This window comes from Chelonia mydas, chromosome 1 (assembly GCF_015237465.2).
Source record: "Chelonia mydas isolate rCheMyd1 chromosome 1, rCheMyd1.pri.v2, whole genome shotgun sequence".
Classification (NCBI taxonomy): Eukaryota; Metazoa; Chordata; order Testudines; family Cheloniidae; genus Chelonia; species Chelonia mydas.
In genome coordinates this window covers 203,641,403-203,665,349 of record NC_057849.1, presented here as the reverse complement: position 1 = coordinate 203,665,349, position 23,947 = coordinate 203,641,403, and the positions used below count along the sequence as shown (strand labels likewise).

Sequence of the window (23,947 nt, the reverse complement as noted above, 5' to 3'; positions counted from 1 at the left end):
AGTAGCCTCTAACTGCTATGAAAGGCTTAAGCTTTTTGTAATAATGTGGGGTTGCCCATGTAGTGATACTATTTGATCAGGATCCATACTTACTTCATCTTGGTATACAATGTGACCCATATATTTGTCTGCTGTTCTGTAGAATTGACATTTATCAACTGATACCTTTGGTTAATTGGCTTCCAACCAGTTTAGCACTTTTAGAAGCCTTTCTTCTTATTCCCCCAGAGATCTTGCAAAAACATTCAGGCCATCTGTCATATTGTGGGGTGCAATCCAGACCAGTGAGGGGTTGTCACTGTCTTCCCTGCAATTGTAAGTGCCTTACAATGCTTTGCTCTTGTAGCTCCCAACCTGGGCCACTCATAAACAGTCTACCAGTATGCAAGTCACACCCTGAGGTGTCTGTGCATAGCTGCAGCCCTGGTCCAGCAACTCTGACCCCAGTAGCCCGTCAGCAATACACCAGCCACACTTTGGTTTCCAGCAGCCTTAGTTACGACCTGCAGGGTGACCCCAATGTACTTCCAGTCCTGAATTTCCCCCCAAATGAATGTTCTGCATGGTCCAGCCCTCTCCTGGACAGGTCAAATATTAGAAGTCCATTGCCCCTGTCAATATTCAACAGTTTGCTACTTTAACTGGAGTTACCAAACAGTTCAGTGTAAACACAACACTGGATTAGTTTAGTTAAACAAATTTATTTTATTTTTAATCTATAATGAGAGATTTTAAGTGACTACAACTATAAGGCATTAAAGTCAGAAATGGCTTCAAGATAAATAAAGATAAAATGTTTTCTAATAGCTAGAACTTAAAAAGTTAGACTTGTTTCAAGGTAAAATACCAGTTACCAGCAACAAGGCTGACCAGATTCTCAACTAAGGCTGTCCCTCAAAGTTAGCTGAAAAAGAGAGCGACCTTGGGGTCTTCTTGCTCTTCACTTTTATAGTCCAGTCATCCTTTGAAGTAAATTCTTTGGAGGTTTATCCCTCAAAGCAAAGTTTATTCAAACAGTAAAGAAGGTGACATGGAGTCTGGTGAAGGTGGCTCCATGCTCTTTGTTCTCTCCTGTGTATGCCGATTTGCCTTGTCTCCTGCCATTCTCCTTCTTGCTGTCTCAAGGACTCTGTTTACTACTTATATGTAAATTGAGGTAAATTGATATGTTTAGGATAGACCTGTTTAACAACTTTGCCTAGTCAGAGCTGTGTGGGTTTGAACATGTGCTAACATCAACATATAGGGGGAATTCATAACTTTAGATATGATGATGCTATATACATTTCACCATGATATTATTGACCAAGTTATTAGTTTTCAAATGTAACCTCTCAAGGCATATTTTGTACAAGCAAAGTTCATGTCTTTCATAACTTCCTCTATTAGACTTTGAAACATGGCAGACACTCCAGATATTCCCTTGGGCATGAGTTCAAACTGATAGAAACCCAAAGAGCAGATGAATGGTATCTTTTTGTTCCAGCAGGATCTGGTAATATTCACTGCAAAAATCCACCACTGAGAACCCTAGCAAACAGACCAAAGTATCTTGTACTTGAGATTGATGTACTGATCTATCACCATGCATCTTTTGAGCACTTGGTTGTCTCTCTCTATTTATCCTTATGTTCCTATTCAACTTCTGTACTCCCACTATAAAAGAGATATATGGGCTGCACGATTCTGCAGTAATGCTATTTGCAAGCAGTTCCTGAAGATGGTGTTGCAGGTCCTCCATCTTGGAGAGAGCAATCTTCATAGAACGGGGTGGCCAACCTGTGGCTCTGGAGCCACTTGCGGCTCTTCAGAAGTTAAGATGCAGCTCCTTGTATAGGCACCGACTCCGGGCCTGGAGCTACAGGTGCCAACTTTCCAATGTGCCAGGGGATGCTCACTGCTCAACCCCTAAAAGCAAATATAGTATAGTACTGTGTTAAAAGTAAACTACTAAAAAAATAAAGGGAAAGCAGCATTTTTCTTCTGCATAATAAAGTTTCAAAGCTGTATTAAGTCAATATTCAGTTGTAAACTTTTGAAAGAACGACCATAACTTTTGTTCAGAGTTACGAACAACCTCCATTCCCCCGGTGTTCGTAACTGAAATTCTGATGTACTGTTTTCCAGTTTTGCTAGTGAATCAGGATGGTGTCTAAAAAGCTCTGCCTCATTCAGTACATATATTCACTTCATTTCCCCCTGAGCAGTAAACTGTGCTATGCATGCATGAGCACTGCCACCTTCATTCATTTAGAACACTTGGAGATTATTAAAAAGCATTTTAGCTGTGTAAAAGTACACTCCTGCACATGTTCAAACTATAATTGACAAACCAAAAGAACTTGGGCAAATCAAAAATCCATTTTTCACCAGAACACTGAAAAGTGCCTATCCTCCCACAGGACTCATCCTGCCACATTTCAACTTCTTACCCTTATGCACTTTGGTGCTAAATCAAAGTCAAAGACTTTTTATGATTTGGAAATGTTCCTTTTCCATTTCCCTCACTCTCAAAACCAGCTCAAGTATTTTTGTAAATACTTTCCTAAAAAATTCACTGTTGGACAGTAACTGTTTCATGTACCATATGCTGGGTAAGAACATGATAGCACTCCATATTTCTGAAACTAAACTGGCTCTCTATTAAAAGAGCTATTTACAGAGATGCTGCATCTGTAGCACTCTTGCCATGTGGAGACATACTGGCTTCCTGGTGCCTCCCCCAAATTCTTCGCTTCTGCAAGCTGTGCTCTTCCCTACAAGTTCCATGCAGGTTGCTACAGAAACCACTTGGAAAATTTCAGTCTAAAAGATGAAAGTTCAGAAAATTGTGTGCATCAGAACAAAAGGGTTACAATAGAAATGTTTGTGCAACCTTAAATATGGCTGTTGCTATACAATTGAGCTACAATATACTTTAATATAGCAGTTGAAATGATCTATTCTAATCTGCTTTCCTTTTGTAATGTGACTGGTGATTTCGATATTTTGAACAGATGATGAACCAGATGATGCCCAATATTACTTCATAGTTTGGGGTTTCCACAACCCTCAGTTACTGCCTGTGCTCTCTGAGCTTGGGGTCCGTATCTCAAATGTGATTAAGATTTCTTCTGAAAATTACGAGCCATTGCAGACATACTTGGGAGCAGCTAAGCTGCAAGAAGAGTCATTACTTACACCTGAAGGTAAGCTAGTGATAGGACAAATATCCTTTATAAAATCCTAACTATTCTATTTTAAAAATTTTATTTAAATTCTTATCCATGCTTAGCATTGTGTTATCTGAGTGCCTGTGCTCTCTTTTTGAAACGTTTTAAATATCTAGGCCTACAGGAGGAAATGAGCTGAATATTTGTATGCTACCACTTAGGAGTCAGCCAGTTAGCTTCTTTGATGCTTGTCACTAGTGCTGGTACTTGCTTTGCCTTGTAATCCCCAGGAGATGTACTATGGTATCACAACTATTAGAGATGGAAAATTTTCTTGTCCAATATTTACAGAAGAGATTCAACAATATTTTTCTCCTCTTAATATTCTTCCTCGCTCCCTTCTTTTCCCAGTTTTCTAGATCTTACATTGAAGAATAATTAACTAGTGGCATCTAGCCCACCTATCACTTTGGAAAAATTGGTATAGTATTAGTATAAATGAAACTTATAGGTCAAAAATTTAAATGAAAGGACTACAGATCTTGAGTAAATTGTCTGCGAACAGAACTGAAGATGCATCTCAAGCTCTTTAAGACTGATGGAGTCATAAAATCATAGAATATTAGGGTTGGAAGAGACCTCAGGAGGTCATCTAGTCCAACCCCCTGCTCAAAGCAGGACCAACCCCAACTAAATCATCCCAGCCAGGGCTTTGTCAAGCGGGGCCTTACCCCCACTGCACTGTATCATACTCAACATATAAACATCTGTACCATACACTCAGACATAATTTTCCAATTCACATTCGTTTGATAACAACCCTTGAGCAATATCAGTAGATGGAAGTGCCTTTTTTCCTCATTATCTGGGTACATCTGTAATTTGATCATTACAATACAGTAAACATGGAAACCTGCACTGACATTTCTACAATCACATTTCACTGATGAAATGCACTTTAATCTCTTTGTCTTAGTTTCAACATCTATAAAATGGGGATAATAATACTGACCTACCTCACATTTAAAGAACAGCTACTAGTTTAGGCCCAAGGCATTTTGATAAGTATAACCTTAGATTTTGGATTTCGGGCATTTATTTGTTGTTTCTTCAAGTGCAACATCCTACGAAGTTTTTCCCTCCTTAAATTTTTATTTACAACCTTAAGTTGGGCTTGACCTTGGATATTTTTCTGGCAATTTGGTTAAGAATGGGAATTGTTTGAACAACACTTAGGGTAGAGTAGACCAACCTGCAATTCATGTTTCCTTCTCAATATTCCAGAAATATGTCTCATACTCACTATTCCCATGTAAAAGGGAGATATTTGGATACAAATATGCTATAATTTATCTAATAATGATGCATTTATAGTTGTAGAAGCTGAAAAAATGAAGAAAGCTAAAGCTATCAACGACTTGGAAACATTCTGGAAATACTTGGAGCCAATTCTGAATAGTGGGAAACATGGATCAACTCTCTTTGATGTTGCCAGACTTCATCACGTAGTAAAGGAAAATACTTTTCCCCCAGACTGGACTAATAGTGACATGATGGTTAGTAGTTTCTTCTTTCACAATGAGCTGCCCATTTAGTTTTTATAGCATTTAACACCAGTTTAAGTACATTGGGAATTTGAGCTGTGTGTGTCTGTAAAACTTTGAACCAGACTAATTGGTTTACAGAGCATACAAACTATGCCTATGGAGATTATAATCGCCTTGAATGAAAACCATTTATTTTCCATGCCTTATAAATTTGCTGGGTGTATCTATAGGGCTTCTATGTTCTTTGAACAAATGTGTTAGAGAGTGAGTTTCTAAACCATGGGCCATGGCTGTAGAGTTTTTAATCTCTTTGAAGTATAATACTAAACAAATTCATAGCTTCCACACACTCCTCATTAGAGGTTCAAACATTGGTATTGAATAAATTCAAAATTATAGTACCAGCCCTTTAACAATAGATCTGTGTCCTAGATCTCATTGAGGGCAAATGAAAATAAAGGAATAATAAAACAAATGTGGAATTTCTGGGCAAGCCATTGTTGAGATATGATGTTCTAATATACATCCCACATTGCCTCTGGGGGGTTAGCCCCAAAGCATGCTTCAAATGCAGTATACAATGATGGCCACCAACCCCCTTTCTTAAAATCATAGAATATTAGGGTTGGAAAAGACCTATGCGGTCATCTAGTCCAATCCCCTGCTCAAAGCAGGACCAACACCAAATAAATCATCCCAGCCAGGGCTTTGTCAAGTCGGGCCTTAAAATCCTCTAAGGATGGAGATTCCACCACCTCCCTAGGTAACCCATTCCAGTGCTTCACCACCCTCCTAGTGAAATAGTGTTTCCTAATATCCAACCTAGACCTCCCCCATTGCAATTTGAGACCATTGCTTCTTGTTCTGTCATCTGCCACCACTGAGAACAGCCTAACTCCATCCTCTTTGGAACCCCCCTTCAGATAGTTGAAGGCTGCTATCAAATCCCCCCTCACTCTTCTCTCCTGCAGACTAAATAACCCCAGTTCCCTCAGCCTCTCCTCGTAAGTCATGTGCCGCAGCCATCTAATCATTTTTGTTGCCCTCCGCTGGACTCTCTCCAATTTGTCCACATCCCTTCTGTAGCGGGGGGACCAAAACTGGATGCAGTACTCCAGGTGTGGCCTCACCAGTGCTGAAGAGAGGAAAATAATCACTTCCCTTGATCTGCTGGCAACGCTCCTACTAATACAGCCTAATATGCCATTGGCCTTCTTGGCAACAAGGGCACACTGATGACTCATATCCAGCTTCTTATCCGCTGTAATCCCCAGGTCCTTTTCTGTAGAACTGCTGTTTAGCCAGTCGGTCCCCAGCCTGTAGCGGTGCATGGGATTCTTCCATCCTAAGTGCAGGACTCTGTACTTGTCCTTGTTGAACCTCATCAGATTAGTCTTAAAGACTAATCACCCAGTAGAAGCCAACCAGCATTTCTTTCATCCGCAGAGGCGTCCCAGCTCAGAACTCTTCCCCCAAGTTTCTTGTCTTTATTTTTGTGCAGATTGAATTCTCTTTTTCTGTTCTTCTTTTCTTCTGTTCTCCTTTCGACCCGTATCTTCAGCTCTTCCTCCCATGTGAGCTTTTTTTGTTCTCTTCCATTTCCTCTCAGAGCATCATTGGCTTTGTTCAACAAGGTCACTCAATCTGGTACCACATAGAAAATCTCTCTCCCCACAGTACTGCTTCAAATACAGCAGAATTCAGCATAGCTGCAGTGCAAACAAAGGAAGGACAGCCCTCTGCTAAAAAGTAGTTTTGTACCCCACTCCTTTTTAGCAAGGATCAGTGTGACCAGGAAGTAGCAGAGAAAGCCCAAGCAGTTGCTAGGTGTTCCTACTCCAGATCTTTACCATAGCAAGGGATCCAGTGTCTCCCTGTTCACATTAGATGAGGGGGGGAAATCCTAAACTACCATAACACATTCCATAATTTCTTCCAGTTTATGTGTGGTTTAGAGTAATAGGGTTAGGGGACAGACTATTTCCTTCCAACACTTATATTAGAGGATTAAATTTTGCATATAAACAGTCAGTGAGCGAGCAGTTATTCTCAAACCTGAAGGGATCAGATTGCATGTGGCTAATTCCACAGTGGCTTCTAAGGCATGCCTTGGAAATGCCTCATTTGTGGAAACATGTAGAACTGCAACTTGAAGTTCAGTCCACGTGGCATTACTTTCGTCACCTGACCTTGAGATTCAATGTCCATTTTGGGAGAGCAGTTGTTTGGTCATTCAGTTAAAATCCTCTCATTCCCATCTCTTTTATGGGTCTGTTGCTTATGAATATCCCAACAGTAAATATCTTTACTGTCAGAGACCAATATAGACTCTAAAGAAGTGTGTGTGTGTGTGGGGGGGGGTGTTTGTAGGGCTTTAAAGAAATACATATACATAAAGACATGCACCGAAGGACATAGGACCATATCATAGTATACAGTGAATGGATGCAGTAAGTCTATTTCAGTGGATTTCCTCTGGAAAGTCTTTACTGAGGTTAAATACAGCTCTGAACTGCCTCCAGGACATGCATGGGGAGGACTCAAATGAAGGACTGCCAGACATGCTATCTGAAAGAAGAGAGACTGACGTGTAATACAAGTAAATTACCTTTATTCAGGTTTGCATATTTGGCAAATGTGCCTTGCCACAAATATCAGACTTTCCCAAAACACCCTCCTGTGCCCTAAAAGTACAGGTGGGAAGTTTTAGACGGAAAACAGGGTGTGGGTTTTTTTTTTTACAAAGTCTGCGTGTGCTGGGAGAAGAGATGGTGGGGAATTGGTATTAGAAACTCATCTTATCCTAGCTATTTGTCTTGTTGAACATTGGCAGTTCATGTTGCTTGTAATGTCTGTAGAATTTCTCATTTTGTTTATAATACTTGCAAGTTCAAAACATTCCAACAAGCCTAAATTAAAATGTTCCAGTGTCCTAGTAACCACTGATGAATAATGAAACAAACATGAGGAGGTTTCTAGATCAACCATTTTTGACAGATGTTTTGGGTTGGAAAAAAGAAAAGAAGTTCAGACTTTTTAAAAAATAAAAAACACTAACTTTTCAAAGACCTATTATTCAAAAATGACTTGCCTTACTAATCTTGAAGTATCCGGTCATAAAGACAAATAAAATCAAAAGTGATTGGTGATTTTGGGTGTCTAACTTGAGACACTTTAAAGAACCCTGAGTTTCAAAAAGTGTGTGCTTAGCACTGATGTAAAACCAGGTTCCTTCAAGATGTCTCAAGTTTGGGAACTTAAAACAGCCTTGTAAAATCATTATAATAATTACTATAATTATTTTTTATTTTTTTTAATTTTTGACCCAAGCGACTGGCTCATCTTACATACAAAATGGGTGCACCAAACTGGTCAGAGCAAAGAAAACTGAATGTATTCATTCTCCCCAGTATGGGGAAAAGAACCAAAATCAACAAAACACATCAGAGGTTACCATAAATAACTTTATAAGGCTCTCAGCCAAAGATAACATTAGACTAACTTGCCAGCTCTGAGCCAGAGCTTCTCTGACTAGCCCCTTTCTCCTCAAGTTTCTTTTTTTTTTTTAATCCTTCTCCTATGTTTCTGGTTCCTATTTGCTAACTTGTTGCACCCATGACTCCAGCAGGGTTTAGCTAATCTGACTGTTCCAGGCATCAGTAGCCCATCAGCCACTCAGATTAGCTTTTTACATACACCCAGAGTGTGCATTTGGTTTTCTGGGAGGGAAAGAAAGATCTACCTTTCACACTATATTCATATAGCATACACTCATATATTAATACCATTCAGAACAGGGAAACCCAGTACAGGAAAGATAGATGAATCTCAAATGGTTAAAGTCACTTAACTTTATACACCGTCTCTTGACAGACAAAACTATCAAAATTTCATCCAAAAAAAAGAGACCATTTTTGTTTTGCCCAAGAAAAAATTAAATGAAGAGTCAGTTTTAAAAATCTGTTGTATCATTTTTGTGAAGCCTAGCATAAACAGAAGAATATGGCCAAGCCAGCTAATACCAAGTGAAGCTTGAGTTGGCCTCAGGTTGGAATTGGTTATCTGGCCCCAGGTGATGTCAGTCTCATGGTGATGGCAAATCCTGTCTCAGTTGTTTTACTCTTTCCACTATATCATTCAGTGTTTAGTAAAATCCACAGCAAAACACATCAGAAGCTTTCACCCTCCAACTTACAGCTTCATTCAAATGTACTTTTGGCCTTTATGTGGTCTAGTGGCATCATATTGCTTCCACCTGTGGAATCAGAGTTCAGGTCTTGAGGTCTTCGCCCGCCCCCCCAGGACAGCAAACAGTAGGAGTACTGTGGAATGACATTGAATTCTGTAAGGAGGCTTGTTCTGCCTTCCTTGGGTGGAGGGAGTGTGGTCACTTGTAGCAATCTACAGCTGCATGCAGTTACAGCTGCACCAATTAAAACCTGCACATTTGATATGAGGGAGAGAATACAGTGCCTTCTGTTACAAAAAAAGAACATTGGCCTAAATCTAAAAAAATCTAAAATTCCTCCTTAGGTGCCTTGATTCACCTTTAGGCTTCACTGACATTCTCACAACTCAGCTGCTGCCTAAGTCCCCTAAGTGACTAAATTTCTGCCAGTAGGCATGCGTAAAGCCACCTAAGTCCTGACACTTCCCCACAGCTAATGAGCTTCTCAGAGCCCTGAAGCAGGATTGTCAAAATAGGCATTCCCACTATCTATCTCACCTGGGGTTCAATCCCATGGACATCCTCAGAGCATACCTACAGGATGGGGCATGGCACACAGTGGATGGCTAAATATGTGAACATGCATCCAGAATACCCAATAGCCCAATGGTTAGGGCACTCACCTGGGATGTGGGCAACCCACTTTCAAATGCCTGCTCTAATGAATATTCATTATTTCTAATACTGCAATGCCTAGACTGCCTAATGCTAAGCACTGTACAAACAGAACAAAAATGGAACAGCTCAGATAGGAAAGATTGAAAAAGGGACCTACAAAGAATAGCATATAGCCCAGTGGTGAGGGCCCTCACATGGGATGTGGGAGACCTGTTGGAGCTGTTCAAGTTCTTGCTAAACAGGCAGAGAAGAGACTTGAATCCAGGTCTCTCACATCCTAGGTGAGCACCCTGGCTATTGGGAGGATTTTTTCTGGTATTTCATCTGCTAGGGCATGGGCTGCCTAAATGGCTGAGCTGGCTCAGGCGCCTAACTCCAGGAGGTGATTCACAACTGAGAATCCTGAACAGAGATAGGCACCCCACTTCACCCTGTCAGTCAGGTGCCTAGAGGCCTAGATGAATGGCAGTTAAGTTCTTAAATACCTTTGAGGTTCTAGGTCTAAGTCCTGCACCATTCCTCTACATTTCACTCCTATCTGCCTTAGGTCCCCATTTAGCTTGCTGGCTTCTGAGTATCCTTCTTCGGATGCCTGATTCTCCCCATGCATTATATGGAAAGCCTGGAAACCTAACTAGGACTACGAATTAGGCATTCCCTTCGTACTTTTGTGCATTTAGCCCATAGACACATGCCATATATCTAAAGAAGCATTGGCTTTAACTGACATTATTAGTACCATTTTAATCTTCTGTAGAACTCCAGCCACTATAGGCAGTGTTACATATTGAATGGTGTATATGTGTAACAGACCGTGATGTGATAGTTGGGAGAATAAAAAGGAAAGATGAGGGAGATCTTGAAAAAAATTCTTCATGCTCGTCACCTCAAAGAAGAAGTCCTGTTTTCTTAGACTGACATTACAAATTAGTATTTTGAATTAATAAGGGGAAACAGTTTTAAAGGATGGTAGGTTTGTTGCTTAGAGAGTTGCTATTTGGTGGTTACACTGTGCTGTTTTGTGTATAAACTTGATCCATCATATCTGTTTCTCTTTTCTCATAGCTTGCATTTGGAACTGTGCTATTTGAAAGCATTGCTTGTTTGATGTATGACTGTCTGGACTGGAAAAGACAACATCAGCACTACTTGGAAAACACCAAGTTTATTAATGTCCCTGTAATAACAAAGAACAAACAGGTACAGCCTTCTGCAACTTACGAAGGGACGCTTTGCTATAGGTCATGGTTATGCGGCGTAATTAGGTACTAATTTAAGTGAAACTGCATGTTTTAACTACTGCACTCAAAAAAATCAAACCCAGGCCATTTACTACCTATGTGACCTTGTGTAAATTAGAATCAGGCCCTTTGTCTTAAGTGTTAAATCCTCAAAAATTGAAAACAAACAAACCAAAAACAAAACAAAAAACCACCACCAGCTTGAGAATCAGAAAAAGAAAACTTTTAAAAATCGCACAGAAATAAAGTTAGTTTAATATGGCAATAAACATTTCTTCAGTTGGCATAAGAAACTACATTACATAGGATCTGAACTTCAGATCCTACAACTTCTTGTGCCTGGGCAAACTGCTGCGCGCATACAGAACTCAGTGGGGTCTCACACATGTGCAGCAGTCTACCCATACCCAAGAAGCTGAGGTATCAAGGCCTTGGTTCTAATCAACTACCTCCAAAATCTAATAAGGAATGTGTTAGATGAATATCAGAGGTGAACTGCCTTCTCTGCTTTTAATTTGAGACATCAAGAAAGCCTTCCTGTCACCAGAATAAAAAAAGAATATTGCTTGTGATATTTCATCTAGGTTTGGGAGGGAAAAGGCCAGAGGTGGAAAAACCAAGAGCAGCAAATCCTGCCTTGAGTAAAAGCCATTTCTTCTGTCTAATATATAGTATATGGAGCTTTAAATTGGTTCTGAAATATAAACAGTTAAAAAGTTATTTTAAATACTAGTTCCACCTTTTCCAGACAAACTTCATTACATATTCTCAGTCATAAGTAGATATAAATATTATAATTACCGTTCCAGCAGAAAAGCCAGTTTTATATGAAGATATAGGCCTCTATCCTGAAAGTACTGTATGTGAGCCTCCCTCTGCATTTGCACATACCTCCACTGGCTTCAATGGGATTGTGATGGGGTGGGGGTATTCCATCCAGTGTGGTGTGAGTGCACCCCATGAATAAGTGCCAGACTGCCCTTGGCCTCAGGATAGTAAGACCTAATGATCAGAGCCAAAGGAGTTGTCCCTCCTCTCAGGTCTGTCAGGCCTAGTGGCCGGAGTCAAGAGCCACGCCCTGGCTCTCAGGCCTAGCGGCCGTTCAGGGAAGTGGGCCGCCACCTGGGGGTGGCTGATGGCCCAGGCCCTCCCTGCTCCACCGTGTCCTGGCCCAGGTCCCTAACAGTGGCATAGTGTTCCACCACTGAGCCAGTGGGGTTCCAATGGAAACATGCCAGCTTCCCACAGGACTATAGCTAGTCCCCCCCAGGCCACTTCCTACCATGTCTCCTGGAGCTGCTGTCGAGGCGTCATCAGGGTCCCCGGGCCTCTTGGTGCATGGGGTTCCTAGCAATGCTGATCCCTCTCGGGCGTCCGCATGTACTTGGGCATCTGCCTGGTCTCAGCACCTCCAGCTTTCGCAGTCAGAGGGTCCAGCTGCTCCCGGGCTGAAGCCAGCAAGGAGTGTTCTTCCTCTTCAGCTGTCAGCCCAGGCTGAGCTGGGCTGCTCCCTTTTATACGAGTGCTGCACCTGGAGCATGCCCCGTGGGGGTGTGGCTTGCTCAGGCCACAGCGAGGAGTTAACCTTCCCTGTCCAGTGTGGGGGATTCTGCATGCCCAGGGGTCATATTGCACAGAGTAACTTGCCAGATCAGTTCACTTACAAAATAATATCTAAATATTCAAAAATGTCCACTACTTTTGGATGTTTTTACCTAGAAAGCAATATGCACCTGAAAATGAATTTAGAAAGTATCTGCTAATTTTAGGTTGGTCACATAGCAATGTCTTTATATAACGTTGCCCAACACTCCTTTATAAGATCCTGTTTTTCAGTTTCTTTTGACTTTGCCAAACTACCATTGGGTTGAAATTTCCCATGCTTAGGGGTCTGCCTCAGACTGAATTTTTTGGAAAATGTCAGCAAAGATGGTTCAGCCATTTCTCAGAATGAGGCTGGGGTCTTTCTTTTTTCATTAAGATTTTTATTATTTTTTACTTTACAAACATTACAATATGAAAAATAAGAAAATTATACGGTAGGAACCTCAAAGATACAAACACCAGAGTTACGGATTTACCAGTCAACTGGACACCATGTGGAACGAGTAATCAATCAGGAAGCAGCGGAGGAAAAAAACAGCAAATACTGTACTGCCTCTGGCATAGGCGCCAACTCCGTGGGTGCTCCAGGGCTGGAGCACCCACAGAAAAAAATTAGTGGGTGCTTAGCACCCACCGGCAGCCAGCTCCTCCCTCCTCCCACGCAGTGCCTCCTCCCTGTCGATCTACTCCTCTCTGTCCCTCCCAGCGCCTCCTGCCTGCCATGATCAGCTGTTCCGCACCATGCAGGAGGTGCTGGGAAGGAGTGGGAGGAGTGGGGATGGGGTGCACTCCGGGGAGGAGGCAGGGTGAGGGAGGAGCGGGGGTAAGAAGAGATGGGGTGGGAGCTTGGGGGAAGGAGTGGAGAGGAAGCCAGGGTGGAAAGAGGCAGGGCGGGGGTGGGGGCTTGGGGGAAAGGGTGGTGTGAAACTGGGAGCAGAGCCATGGGGAGCCCCGGAACTCCCAGCAAGGCTGAAACCAGAAGCGGAGCTGCGGGGCTGAAGCTCCAAGCCCCAGTGCCCCCCCCCACCAGGTCTAAAGCCCTGAGCTCTGGTGCTCCCACAGAACAGAAGCCCTGAGCCCCCGACCTGGAGCCCTAGCGCCCTGAGGGTCAGAAACCCCAACCCCCACCCAGAGCCCTGACCTCCCCCACTCTGCGGCTGCAGCCCCAAACCCTGATGGCTGAAGTCCATAATGTCTTGTTCAGAGTTATAGAACATTTCAGAGTTACATTCCTGAGGTGTCCATAACTCTGAGGTTCTACTGTAAAGTCAATTGTCATCTGTAACATACAGCATAGTTTTAACAGATAAACACAAAAAACATTTTAACAGCCTTAATATTAAACCATAAAAACAAATCAATACTTTACAACTAACAGGGAAACAACACTGTCAAGGCAGAGAGAGGCAGTGTGAAAGCAGGGGGGAAAAGAAAGGGGAGGGGAAAGAGTCAGTGGGGAGGAAGAAGGGGAAAGAGGAAAGAGGTATAGACAAGCCATGGGGCACATAGGTGTCCCTTAGTCATGTTTCTAAAAGTGGAGCCCAGATTTCTTCAAACTCAGGTAGTTGATCTCTGCAGCAGCAGGTGACTGTTTCTTTGGCTGCTAGGTCAGAGATGTCAGAAAACTATTGTTCTATTCTGTGCATTGATTTTTGCCCATGTTACAATTTTTATTTAATTACAGTCATTTCGTTGGGAAGCTCTAAAACCTTCATGCTTTGGAGAGGGACTCATAATTGGCAGGGTGTTGTGCCAGTGTCAGGGAGGTGCTTTTTGCCATCCTTGTGAAAATTAGCTCAAATTTGGCTAACTTATGACCCTCTGAAGGTTGTAGTTTGTACGTGACTTGTTAGAGTTAGACAGCTAATTCTTCAAGGATTCCATCTACACTATGCGTGCTTCAGCCTGGAGTAGCTCCTCCTTGTAGCCAGGAACTGCTGTGGTATCAGCCCAGGAACTGAGATCTGAGAAAAGGAGGACTTGTGGCACCTTAGAGACTAACAAATTTATTAGAGCATAAACTTTCGTGATGCATCCGATGAAGTGAGCTGTAGCTCATGAAAGCTTATGCTCTAATAAATTTGTTAGTCTATAAGGTGCCACAAGTCCTCCTTTTCTTTTTACCGATACAGACTAACACGGCTGCTACTCTGTAACCTGAGATCTGAGAGAATGTCTCTCCTGTGCTCTCAGTGCTCCCCCTGCTGGCACCCAGGAAACGAGGCAGAAGAAGTGAGCTGATTGGAATGTAGGGGAGTGCTGAGCTTTGGGGATAGGGTGGAGGGTGGTAGGCATAGGTGCCAACTCCGCGGGTGCTCCAGGGCCAGAGCACCCATGGAAAAAAATTACTGGATGCTTAACACCCACCAGCAGCCAGCTTCTCCCTTCCCCCGCAAGTGCCTCCTGCATGCTGCGATCAGCTGTTCCACAGCATGCAGGAGGTGCTGGGAGGGAGGGAGAGGAGCTGAGACAGGGCACGCTCGGATGTGGGGGCAGAACTGGGCAGGAAGAGAAAGGGCAGGGGCAGAGCGGGGGCGGAAAGAGGCAGATGGGGGCTTGAGGGAAGGGGTTGGGTTGGGGCAGGGCCTGGGGCAGAGCGGGGGATTGAGCACCCCCAGGGCCTGGAGGAAGTCAGTGCCTGTGGTGGTAGGGCAGGGACAACAAGCCCAAAGGGATTGTGCAGGACTTGATGAGGAACCAAGGGTTAGGGGTGGAGAACTGGGCCATGCAGATGGTAGAGAGGAAACTGGAACTGGGACATGGAGCAGAGAGGGGAGTCAAGTATGTATATGGTGGGCGGAACTGAGTTTGGGACAAGGACCAGATGGAGGGCCAAAGGCAGAAGGGGTCAGGCTCCCTGTGTGGAGTGTGTGGGGGAGCAGCAGGAGGGGATATTTGTAGTAGGACAAATAAGCCTACAAACTAGTTCTGTCCAGCAGGCCAAAGCCCAGGACAGCAAAACATGAACTCTGGCAGTTTAAAAAGGGTTTTTCTCTTATGAGAGAGAGATGTTGTTCAGAGGGACCAGCCATCTGTTGGAGTGTCTGAAGAAGTTAGACATGCCTGGTTATCATCAAAGGATGGTAAGCTTTTAGAAAGATCATACATCTAGACTGGTTGTTTTAAAATCCTTTTTCTCTAAATGCTTTATTCCTACTGGTAAAGTAAGCAATACTTTGGTTTTTAAAGGCTGTTTTGCTACTGTTAATCACTAATCACAGACTCCCAAAGGGAAGAACTGCAGGTGTCCAAACTCAGTCACACTTCCTGGGTAAGAACCATTGGCACACAGGGTATTAGCCCAGAGCCTGGTCTGAGTGGGAGAATTGTAGAATTCTATCTTAGGAGAGGAAAATGGCCAAACACCCGTGAGGGTGGACTTGTGGGGGTGGTTCCCTCAATCTTTTCTGTTGAAGTTGTTCCACCTTAGGTAAGTAATTAAAAAATCACTGGAGCTGGGGGACTGGATGCTGGGTCTCTCATTTCCCAGGTGGGTGTCCTAACCACTGAGCAATAGAGTCCTTCTCACTTACTCTCTCTGGCTTGGATTTAGGCACCTACCTTCATGAGAGGGACAGAGTTCAGGACACCCGTGTCATCATCATCTCTCACTTGCTAGCTGAGGCAGCTCCCTGCCTAGTGTGCTGGCTTTTGTGGATCTCATTCTGGGGTGCCTATCTCTCCCAATTCAGTGTGTAGGGAGCCCAGGCAACTGATTTAGGCTTTGGGATCCCAATGTTCTTCCAGTGATTCTCTAGCTGCCTAAAAGTTAAGTGTTGCAACTCCGAGAATTAATCCGTTTATGGATCTGGGCCTCAGTGTTCAGAAATAGAAAACCTAACCTGTCTACATCTTTCTGTGTTTGTTTGATCCATGTTTTTGTTCCTTTAGGCACATCCAGCTTCTCCCACTATCCCTTCAAAGAAGAAAGTACAAACAGAAGAAATTCTAGTAGCAGCAATTCTACCACAGGGTATGTGTGAAGGATTAAAATGCTAGAATGAATATCTAATTCCATGAGCAATTTTCTCTCTTGTAATCCATGCTCCTGTTTACACAGTCTTGAAGTTAATTGTGTAACAAACTAAAAGATTGAAACTGATATTATACAAGTACTTCCTGGGGCAAATAATAGTTGCAATACACTGCAATTGCAGTGGTAGCGATTTTTTCTTCAGAGAATGGCTTTATTGGTTTGAATATCCATGCCATGCTACCTAGCAAGGGCACTAAGAACCCTGGGATATACCCCCAGAACCAACCATGTCTGACTCATGTAGCAGTGCAGTGTGGACACACGAGCATGAGCTTGGAAAGAATGGGTCTGCAGGCATGAGACCCACAAAGGGGGGTTTACTGTGCAGTGTAGACATGCCCAAGGGAATGGTTTGAACTAAGCTGGAGTGATGCTGATGTTTGATCTAATAATGCAGTGAGGGTACAACAGCTTGAGTTACAACAGCTAGTCTAATCACTCTGTGCTGCTAATCGAACTCTGTGTTACCATTCAAATCACTCTGTGTAACTCCAGTGTTGCTTTGAAGTGTGGTCACTCTCCATCAAGCTAGGCTAGCTCAAGTGCAGATGCAGCATTTCTCAAATGCAGCACCGTGGCCGCATGAGGCCACCAATGGATTTTTTTCTGGCCACGACATCCTCCAAAGCATGGGCAGAGATTCGGGGTGGGGGAAGCAGCGGCTCCTCCATGCAGTGCCCAGCTGTTGCTCCTGAATAGCTGTTACCCAAGGCAGCAAGATGTGCCGTGTTCGTGTCTGTGCTGGCACCGCCAGCAGGAATCAGTGCCTTGCACCACGCAGCCTCCTGAGGGGCTCCGGGCAGCGCCTCTGAAGATACATGGCACCGATGTGCTCAGAGCTGAAGGCGGCTCTTGTCAGTGGAGGTAGGTGCGATGTTCAGCCACTCAGAGCTTCCTGGGCAGCTCCCCTATTCCTGCCTGGTCAAGGCGCGGGGAGCCTGGGACTCTGCAGGCAGCTGGTGAGTTCCTGACCAACCTTCCCTGGAGCAACCTCTCACTAAAGGGCTAGGGGAGGCAAGGAGAGAGACTGGTTTGACAACGTGGCCACCAGCAAGAGTTAGTGGCCACACTCTTGAGGCTACCAGAAATTTGTTGTGAGAACCCCAAGTTCTAGTTAATTGTTGCAGTGAACACAAACCCTAAGCATCTGTAGGATGCTGTAGCCCAGCGCCCTTCAGCAGGATTTTCCCTGCAATTACAGCTCCTCGTGGAAAAAATAGTATGCGATCACATAATTAAAGATGGTATTATAATGCATACGCACAAGAAGGCTCAATTAAGGTTGTATGGGCAACCTTAATTCTATCATTTCCTATTTTTGAGTGCTTGATTTTGCAAACTTTATTTTCTTTCAACATACCTTTTTCTGTGTAACTATTTATTAGCTTAGATTTGGTGCTTCTGTGTAACAACCATGGCTGCTGTGAATAAATGTATATAAGTGGTGTATTGCTTGGCTGCACAGTGGTTATACTTGGTAGTTTTAATTTATTTTATTTATTTATATCATTGTGTTGTCTAAATACATTACAAACATTACAAAGAACAACCATTGCCAACAATCTGCACAAATCACACTATTGACGTAGTCCTTGGACCAGGCCTTCAGCTGATGTAAACTGATATATATACCACCATTGAGGGGATAAATGTCCTTTAACTAAGCCAGTGCTGATAAATATGTATTGCACCACTTCCTAAAAATCACTGGTTTATGCTCCAGAACACAATGGGTAGCAAATTTCAGAGCCTGTTATGTTTCACTGACAATGTTCTGCTACCTGTGGAGTTCAGTCCTGGGGATATCAGCAAGAGATTCTGGCTGAATACAAATGATACATTGGTGCATAGGAAAAATATAGTGGAGCTACACCAGCAGTGCAGCAATACTGGGAGATTAGGGTAAGATTTTCAAAAGCAATCAGTGTTTTCCTAACTCTGTTCCCATTGAAGTTAATGGTAAAACTTCCATTGATTTCAGTGAGAACAGAGCTAGGCCAATGCTTACCTCTCTGGAAAATATCATCCTTAAAGAACAATTTAAATGTGGACACAGTCAGAGATAGTCAATTCTCAGACCTTTCAAGGCCTTTGAGAGAGTAACAGGCACCTTGAATCATACCTGGATATGTATAGGAAGCCAGTGCAAAGTATGGAGTTTAGGAATTACTGTCCACCGGTCACAGTTAGGAGTTAGGAACAGGCTAATCTGCACTAGTGGCAACTTCTGAATGGTCTTAAAAAGTAGTCTTAAGTAGGGCACATTACAGCAATCCAGTTTGGAAGTAACAAAGTCATGATAACTGTGACCAGATTCCTTCAGAGAGGAAGGTTTCCAACAAAGATGAAAAAGTCGTTGTGGACCATTGCAGTTTTCATTGTTTCACTGTCAGAAATTGATAAGGAAATTAAAAGTTAACATAACATTCTCACATCCACTCTGTTCTTCTGTTATACTAATGATAGAATTTTTCATGACATGATCATGCAGCCTTGAATAACATGACACTTTGGTATCTAATCCAATTCAGCTATAAAATGTGATTTAATATTCTCTGTCAGTCCATTAAAGACTGGTAGGGATGGTTAAGTGCCTTAATTGAATTTAATACATTACCAATCTTTTGGCCTTGATGTTTGTTTATTTGTTTTAAATACCTCAGAGCTGGCCTTGGAATTGATCTAGTCCAGCATATGGTTGTTACCTCATTAAGGACTTTGAGATCAACTGATGAAAAACACTATATAAGAGTTAGGTATAATTATTATTGTTGTATTAAAATAAAAAAATACCTTTAAATTATCTTCTGGATATAATGGGGGGAAACTGCCCTTTTTAACCATAGATACATATTACACACAAAAAAACTATGTTAAAAAACATTATTAAGGTTGCAAAGTCAGGCACTCAGAAGTTGGGAAATGTCAGAATTAAGGATGTCTGTGCAACCTTAATTTGGCCCCCTTGTGCATTATAATGACACAGCATCGCATCTGTTTAAAGGTTGACCTTTCTAAGACCTCTAAAATGGACAAGTTTATTTAGTTTTCTTTGAAATATGGTGTGCCTCACAAGAGGCTGGAGTAGGGTTAGTGATCAAATTTGGAGTGATTTGAGCTTGGTGTTCTGGAGAGATAAATCGCCCTCAAAATAGCCATTTAAAAAAAAGGTTTTTAGGTGGGTTTGTTTGTGTGTGTGTGTGTGTTTGTTTGTTTTTGCAAAAAGCTAGAGATCAAACCATTGATGAGTTGCAGGCCAAAATGGTCTTAACCTGTCAAGTTTTACCCCAGGTAGTGCATGGCATCCAGTAAATCTTTGGGAGACCTAAATTGACAACAGTATTTTAGAATATGTACAGTTTTACATATTCTTTTATTGGCATGTGCCAATAAAAAAATGTCTAGAGGGTTTCCACTCCTGCCATTTTATATGCTACAAACTTGACTCTTATAAGTGCTCTAAAATCTGAATGGTTACTTTTATTGCTTTGAAATTAGGCATACCTCATGGAGGATGGGGGTTGGACTGATGATCCAAATTTAGGGGAATTTGACCAAGGAATTCCCGAGTTACATGGCCCCCTCCCTCACAAAATGATGTTTTCTTTTGGCTGCCTTGTGCTGTTAAATTGAGAGGTACTAATGACAGGATGAATCACAGACCTCTTTATGGCTGTGAACTTACCCTTTGATTAACATAACTAAGGATAAATTAATGACGAGCCCCCAATTCAGACCGAAGGAGTCTTGAATTCCATGGCTGCAGGTTGCTACAATTTGTGAGTCATGGGAGGCAATTTCACTTTGAGGGAAATGTAGTCAAAGTCTTTTGGGGGGAAATTAAACCTGTGACTGCTTCCTGGTAGGGAAGGAGCATTAGATAGCACAGAAGTGGGGGAATAGGGAGGGAGGCATTTGGGACTTCAGTGAGGGGTTATTAGGAGAGGTAAAAATGGGGATGGATGGTAGGGGAGGGGAGAGAGGTTGGGAGTTCATGTGAGGGAGGTATGGCTCCCCCAGCTCTGTCAGCCCATTCCAACTCCCATACACTCCACTGTTCTGCCAGGCACCCCAACCTTCCTGCACTCAACCATCCTGCAGCCCCAGCTCTGCCAGTGCATCCCAGCCACCCTGCACCCCAAAGTACCTGCACCTCACTGTTCTTCCAGTGCACCCCAACCCCCTACATCCCCAGCTCTGCCTGTGCACCCCAGATACCCTGCACCCTTGCCTGCTTGCACCACACAGCTCTGCCAATGCACCCTAACACTGCATGAAAGCAGTTAATAAGTGTTGGAAGAACATTAATTGGGACATTGGAGGGTTCATAGCTCACTGGAAAATGTGCACTGTATGGCATAGAAACATTACAACCTCTGTCACTTCAGTGTTTCTTGAAGATGGGGTACAAGTATTGGACAGGGTCAGTGGATCTTTCCCTCAAAGATAAAACTGTCAGGATCTTGGAACAGAAATCCTATCTGTAATTTCTCTTGCTGGCCTACCACAAACTCCACCCTCCAACCACTGTGCAACACAATCAGGAACACTGTTCCATTGTAACGTAGTTGTCCTTTGCTCCAGGCACTTCATGTGAGTTGGGTTATAGGAATGGGAAGTAATGGCTATAGACATGTTTGAATATCAGGGGGTGAAGACTTCAGGGCGATGCGTTCCCTGCTTGCAATGGGGAGTCTTAGGTACATTAGTGGGGAGTGTCCACATTGGAGAGGGAATGAAGGGAATGAGTCAGTGGCATGGCTGGAGAAGTGTGCCAATGCAGGGCTGGTGGAGCGCAACTGATGGGAGGGGGCAGGCTGGCTCAGTATGCTAAATGATGGGCATGATATGTATAACTGTCTAAATGATTACTAACCCCTACCACAATATATCTTTTCCCTGTTCAAAAAACTAGGAAGTTCAATGGCAAAAAACTATATTGATGCAGAATTAAGATTGCTTGTTGGTATATCACCCCCTTGCAGAACACTGAGTTGAGCAAAACTCAAACTACTTCCTCGAGTAGTGTCCCTGTGGGTGCTTCACTTCAGGTACCTATGTGCCCCATGTGCCTTTGCTTGGAGATTTTTGGTAGCAGTGCCAGTTCAGCCCATACATGCGTCCTACACATCCTCATGCCCCATACCAAGAATATGTAGGGCTGTATGAGCGAACCACCCTCAGTTTCTTCTCAACCGCCTCGGCCTGAGACAGAGTGTGTTGCCTGCCTGCTTCTATCATTCAAGTTTAGCTTCTACTTCTAAATTTAGTTAGTGCAGTTATTTACATCTTTATTTTATATGTTTTATTTTGTGTGAAAAGCTTGTTTTATACTTCTTTCCCCTCAAGAGTGGCCCACTCTCGAGATCCCCCCTAATCTGGGGTATGCAAGGATCTGCAGGATTCAAGCATTGCCTCACCTGCCTGCACTATAGCCTGCTCAGTGGCGGGCATTCCTGGTTTCCTGGTGTATTCACTGTTTGAGGGATACGCATATTCCTAAAAAGTGTACATCTGTTCAGCATTTAAAAGTAGAACTAGGAAGAACCGGGAGATAAGACTCAATGTCCTGATGATGGAACATTTCCTTCATCTGGCCTTGGATCCATGCCAGGAGACCCCCCTTGTATATCAGCCTCTGAGTGAGCATAGCGCCTCATCAACATCTGCATCGCATTCATCTAGACCTTCATAGAATCCCATGCACCGCTACAGTCTGGGGACCGACTGGCTAAGCAGCAGTTCTTCAGAAAAGGACCTGGGGATTACAGTGGATGAGAAGCTGGATATGAGTCAGCAGTGTGCCCTTGTTGCCAAGAAGACTAACGGCATATTGGGCTGCATTAGTAGGAGCATTGCCAGCAGATCGAGAGAAGTGATTATTTCCCTCTATTCGGCACTGGTGAGGCCACATCTGGAGTATTGGGTCCAATTCTGGGCCTCCCATGACAGAAAGGATGTGGACAACGTCCAGCAGAAGGCAATGAAAATGATCAGGGGGCTGGGGCACATGACTTACGAGGAGAGGCTGAGGGAACTGGGCTTGTTTAGTCTGCAGAAGAGAAGAGTAAGGGGGGATTTGATAGCAACCTTCAACTACCTGAAGGGGGATTTCAAAGAGGATGGAGCTCAGCTGTTCTCAGTGGTAGCAGGTGACAGAACAAGGAGCAATGGTCTCAAGTTGCAGTGGGGGTAGTCTAGGTTGGATATTAGGAAAAACTATTTCACTAGGAGGGTGGTGAAGCACTGGAATGGGTTATCTAGGGAGGTGGTGGAATCTCCATCCTTAGGGTTTTTAAGGCCCAGCTTGACAAAACCCTAGCTGGGATGATTTAGTTGGTGTTGGTCCTACTTTGAGCAGAGGGTTGGACTAGATGACCTCCTGAGGTCTCTTCCAACCCTAATCTTCTATGATTCTATGATTCATGGGAGAAATAATCAGAGGATACAGGGAAGACTCATAACAAGAAGAAGAATTCTCCTCACAAAAAGCCTATTTCAAAAAAGCCTCCTTCTCAAGATAAGATGGAGTTGGAGACCTCAGATCCTGGTCTAGGTACTGCGAAGGCTCCAGGCTTTGCTGGTATCGTTTCTGCATTAGGGCTCTGAGCTCTTCTAAGGGTCGTGGTCCCAAAGATGCCTCGGTACTGAAAACATCCTTGGTACTGCAAAAGCATGATCATGCTGTGAAAGTGTCTAAATGCTCTACCTCTAAGGCGGTAGTACCTACAGCCCCTTTGCAATGTCTGGTAATTAAACAAATCACTCAGATTCTCTCAATACTGGCAAGGAAACTGGCATCAAGCAGTCATCTTCTTTGGTACTGGTGACCTGCATCAGACAGGACCCACCCAAACAGACTGCCCTCAGTACCAGCTGTGGAACCTTGCTCTGTTTCAGTTCAAATCCATCTAGTACCACAAGAATTTAGATACTCAAGAAACTTATTTGTCTCAGACAAATTGGAGTCTCCTCTTTTAATGGGTACTGAGCTTCTGTCAGTACTGAGATTGGCACAGTGACTGAGATTGAACCTTTCCCCAGTAGCACTTGATTTTTTAGAAGACTCTGTGTTTGGCAGGGCCCCTTCTTTAGATGATGAGCTGTTCTCTTCAGATGCCCAAATCTCTGCGCAGGGTTCCCCTACTTGCCAACAGAAGGCACCCTCACTGGCACCTTCATGGAAAGAGAGGAGCTGTAAGTGAGGCAATCTTGTGCCCCTTCTCATTGGTTTGAGCCACACTGGATGTCACCTCCCATGCCCTATGGACCTCCTCAGTGGCCATATTGGGATCCTTGGGCTGCCTATTGACAGCAGTTTTCTCAAGCCCATAGTCTTTCTCAGGGGAACCACCAAGGGAGATAGTCTCCTATTCCATCTACTCGTCCTCCAACCCTTCAATCACAGGAATCTTTTGAAGAGCAAAGAGACTAAAACAGATAAGGAGGCTACTCCATGAACTAATATCTCCTCATCTTCTTCAGATGAGGAGGTTATGTCGCCTCCACCTTCTCTAGCA

The 23,947-nt window shown here is 43.4% G+C and overlaps 1 protein-coding gene across 5 annotated transcripts in view; it reads left to right on the top strand.

The window, feature by feature from the left end:
- SPAG17 (sperm associated antigen 17) overlaps nucleotides 1–23,947 on the top strand; it is a 290,246-nt gene that overhangs the window by 91,839 nt on the left and 174,460 nt on the right. For all 5 annotated transcript variants that reach the window (XM_043538771.1, XM_043538773.1, XM_043538772.1 and 2 more), the window contains exons 6-9: nucleotides 2,997–3,188; nucleotides 4,527–4,708; nucleotides 10,611–10,745; nucleotides 16,283–16,364. In XM_043538771.1, the coding sequence (XP_043394706.1) occupies nucleotides 2,997–3,188; nucleotides 4,527–4,708; nucleotides 10,611–10,745; nucleotides 16,283–16,364 (591 nt within the window). The remainder of the gene's footprint in view (nucleotides 1–2,996; nucleotides 3,189–4,526; nucleotides 4,709–10,610; nucleotides 10,746–16,282; nucleotides 16,365–23,947) is intronic.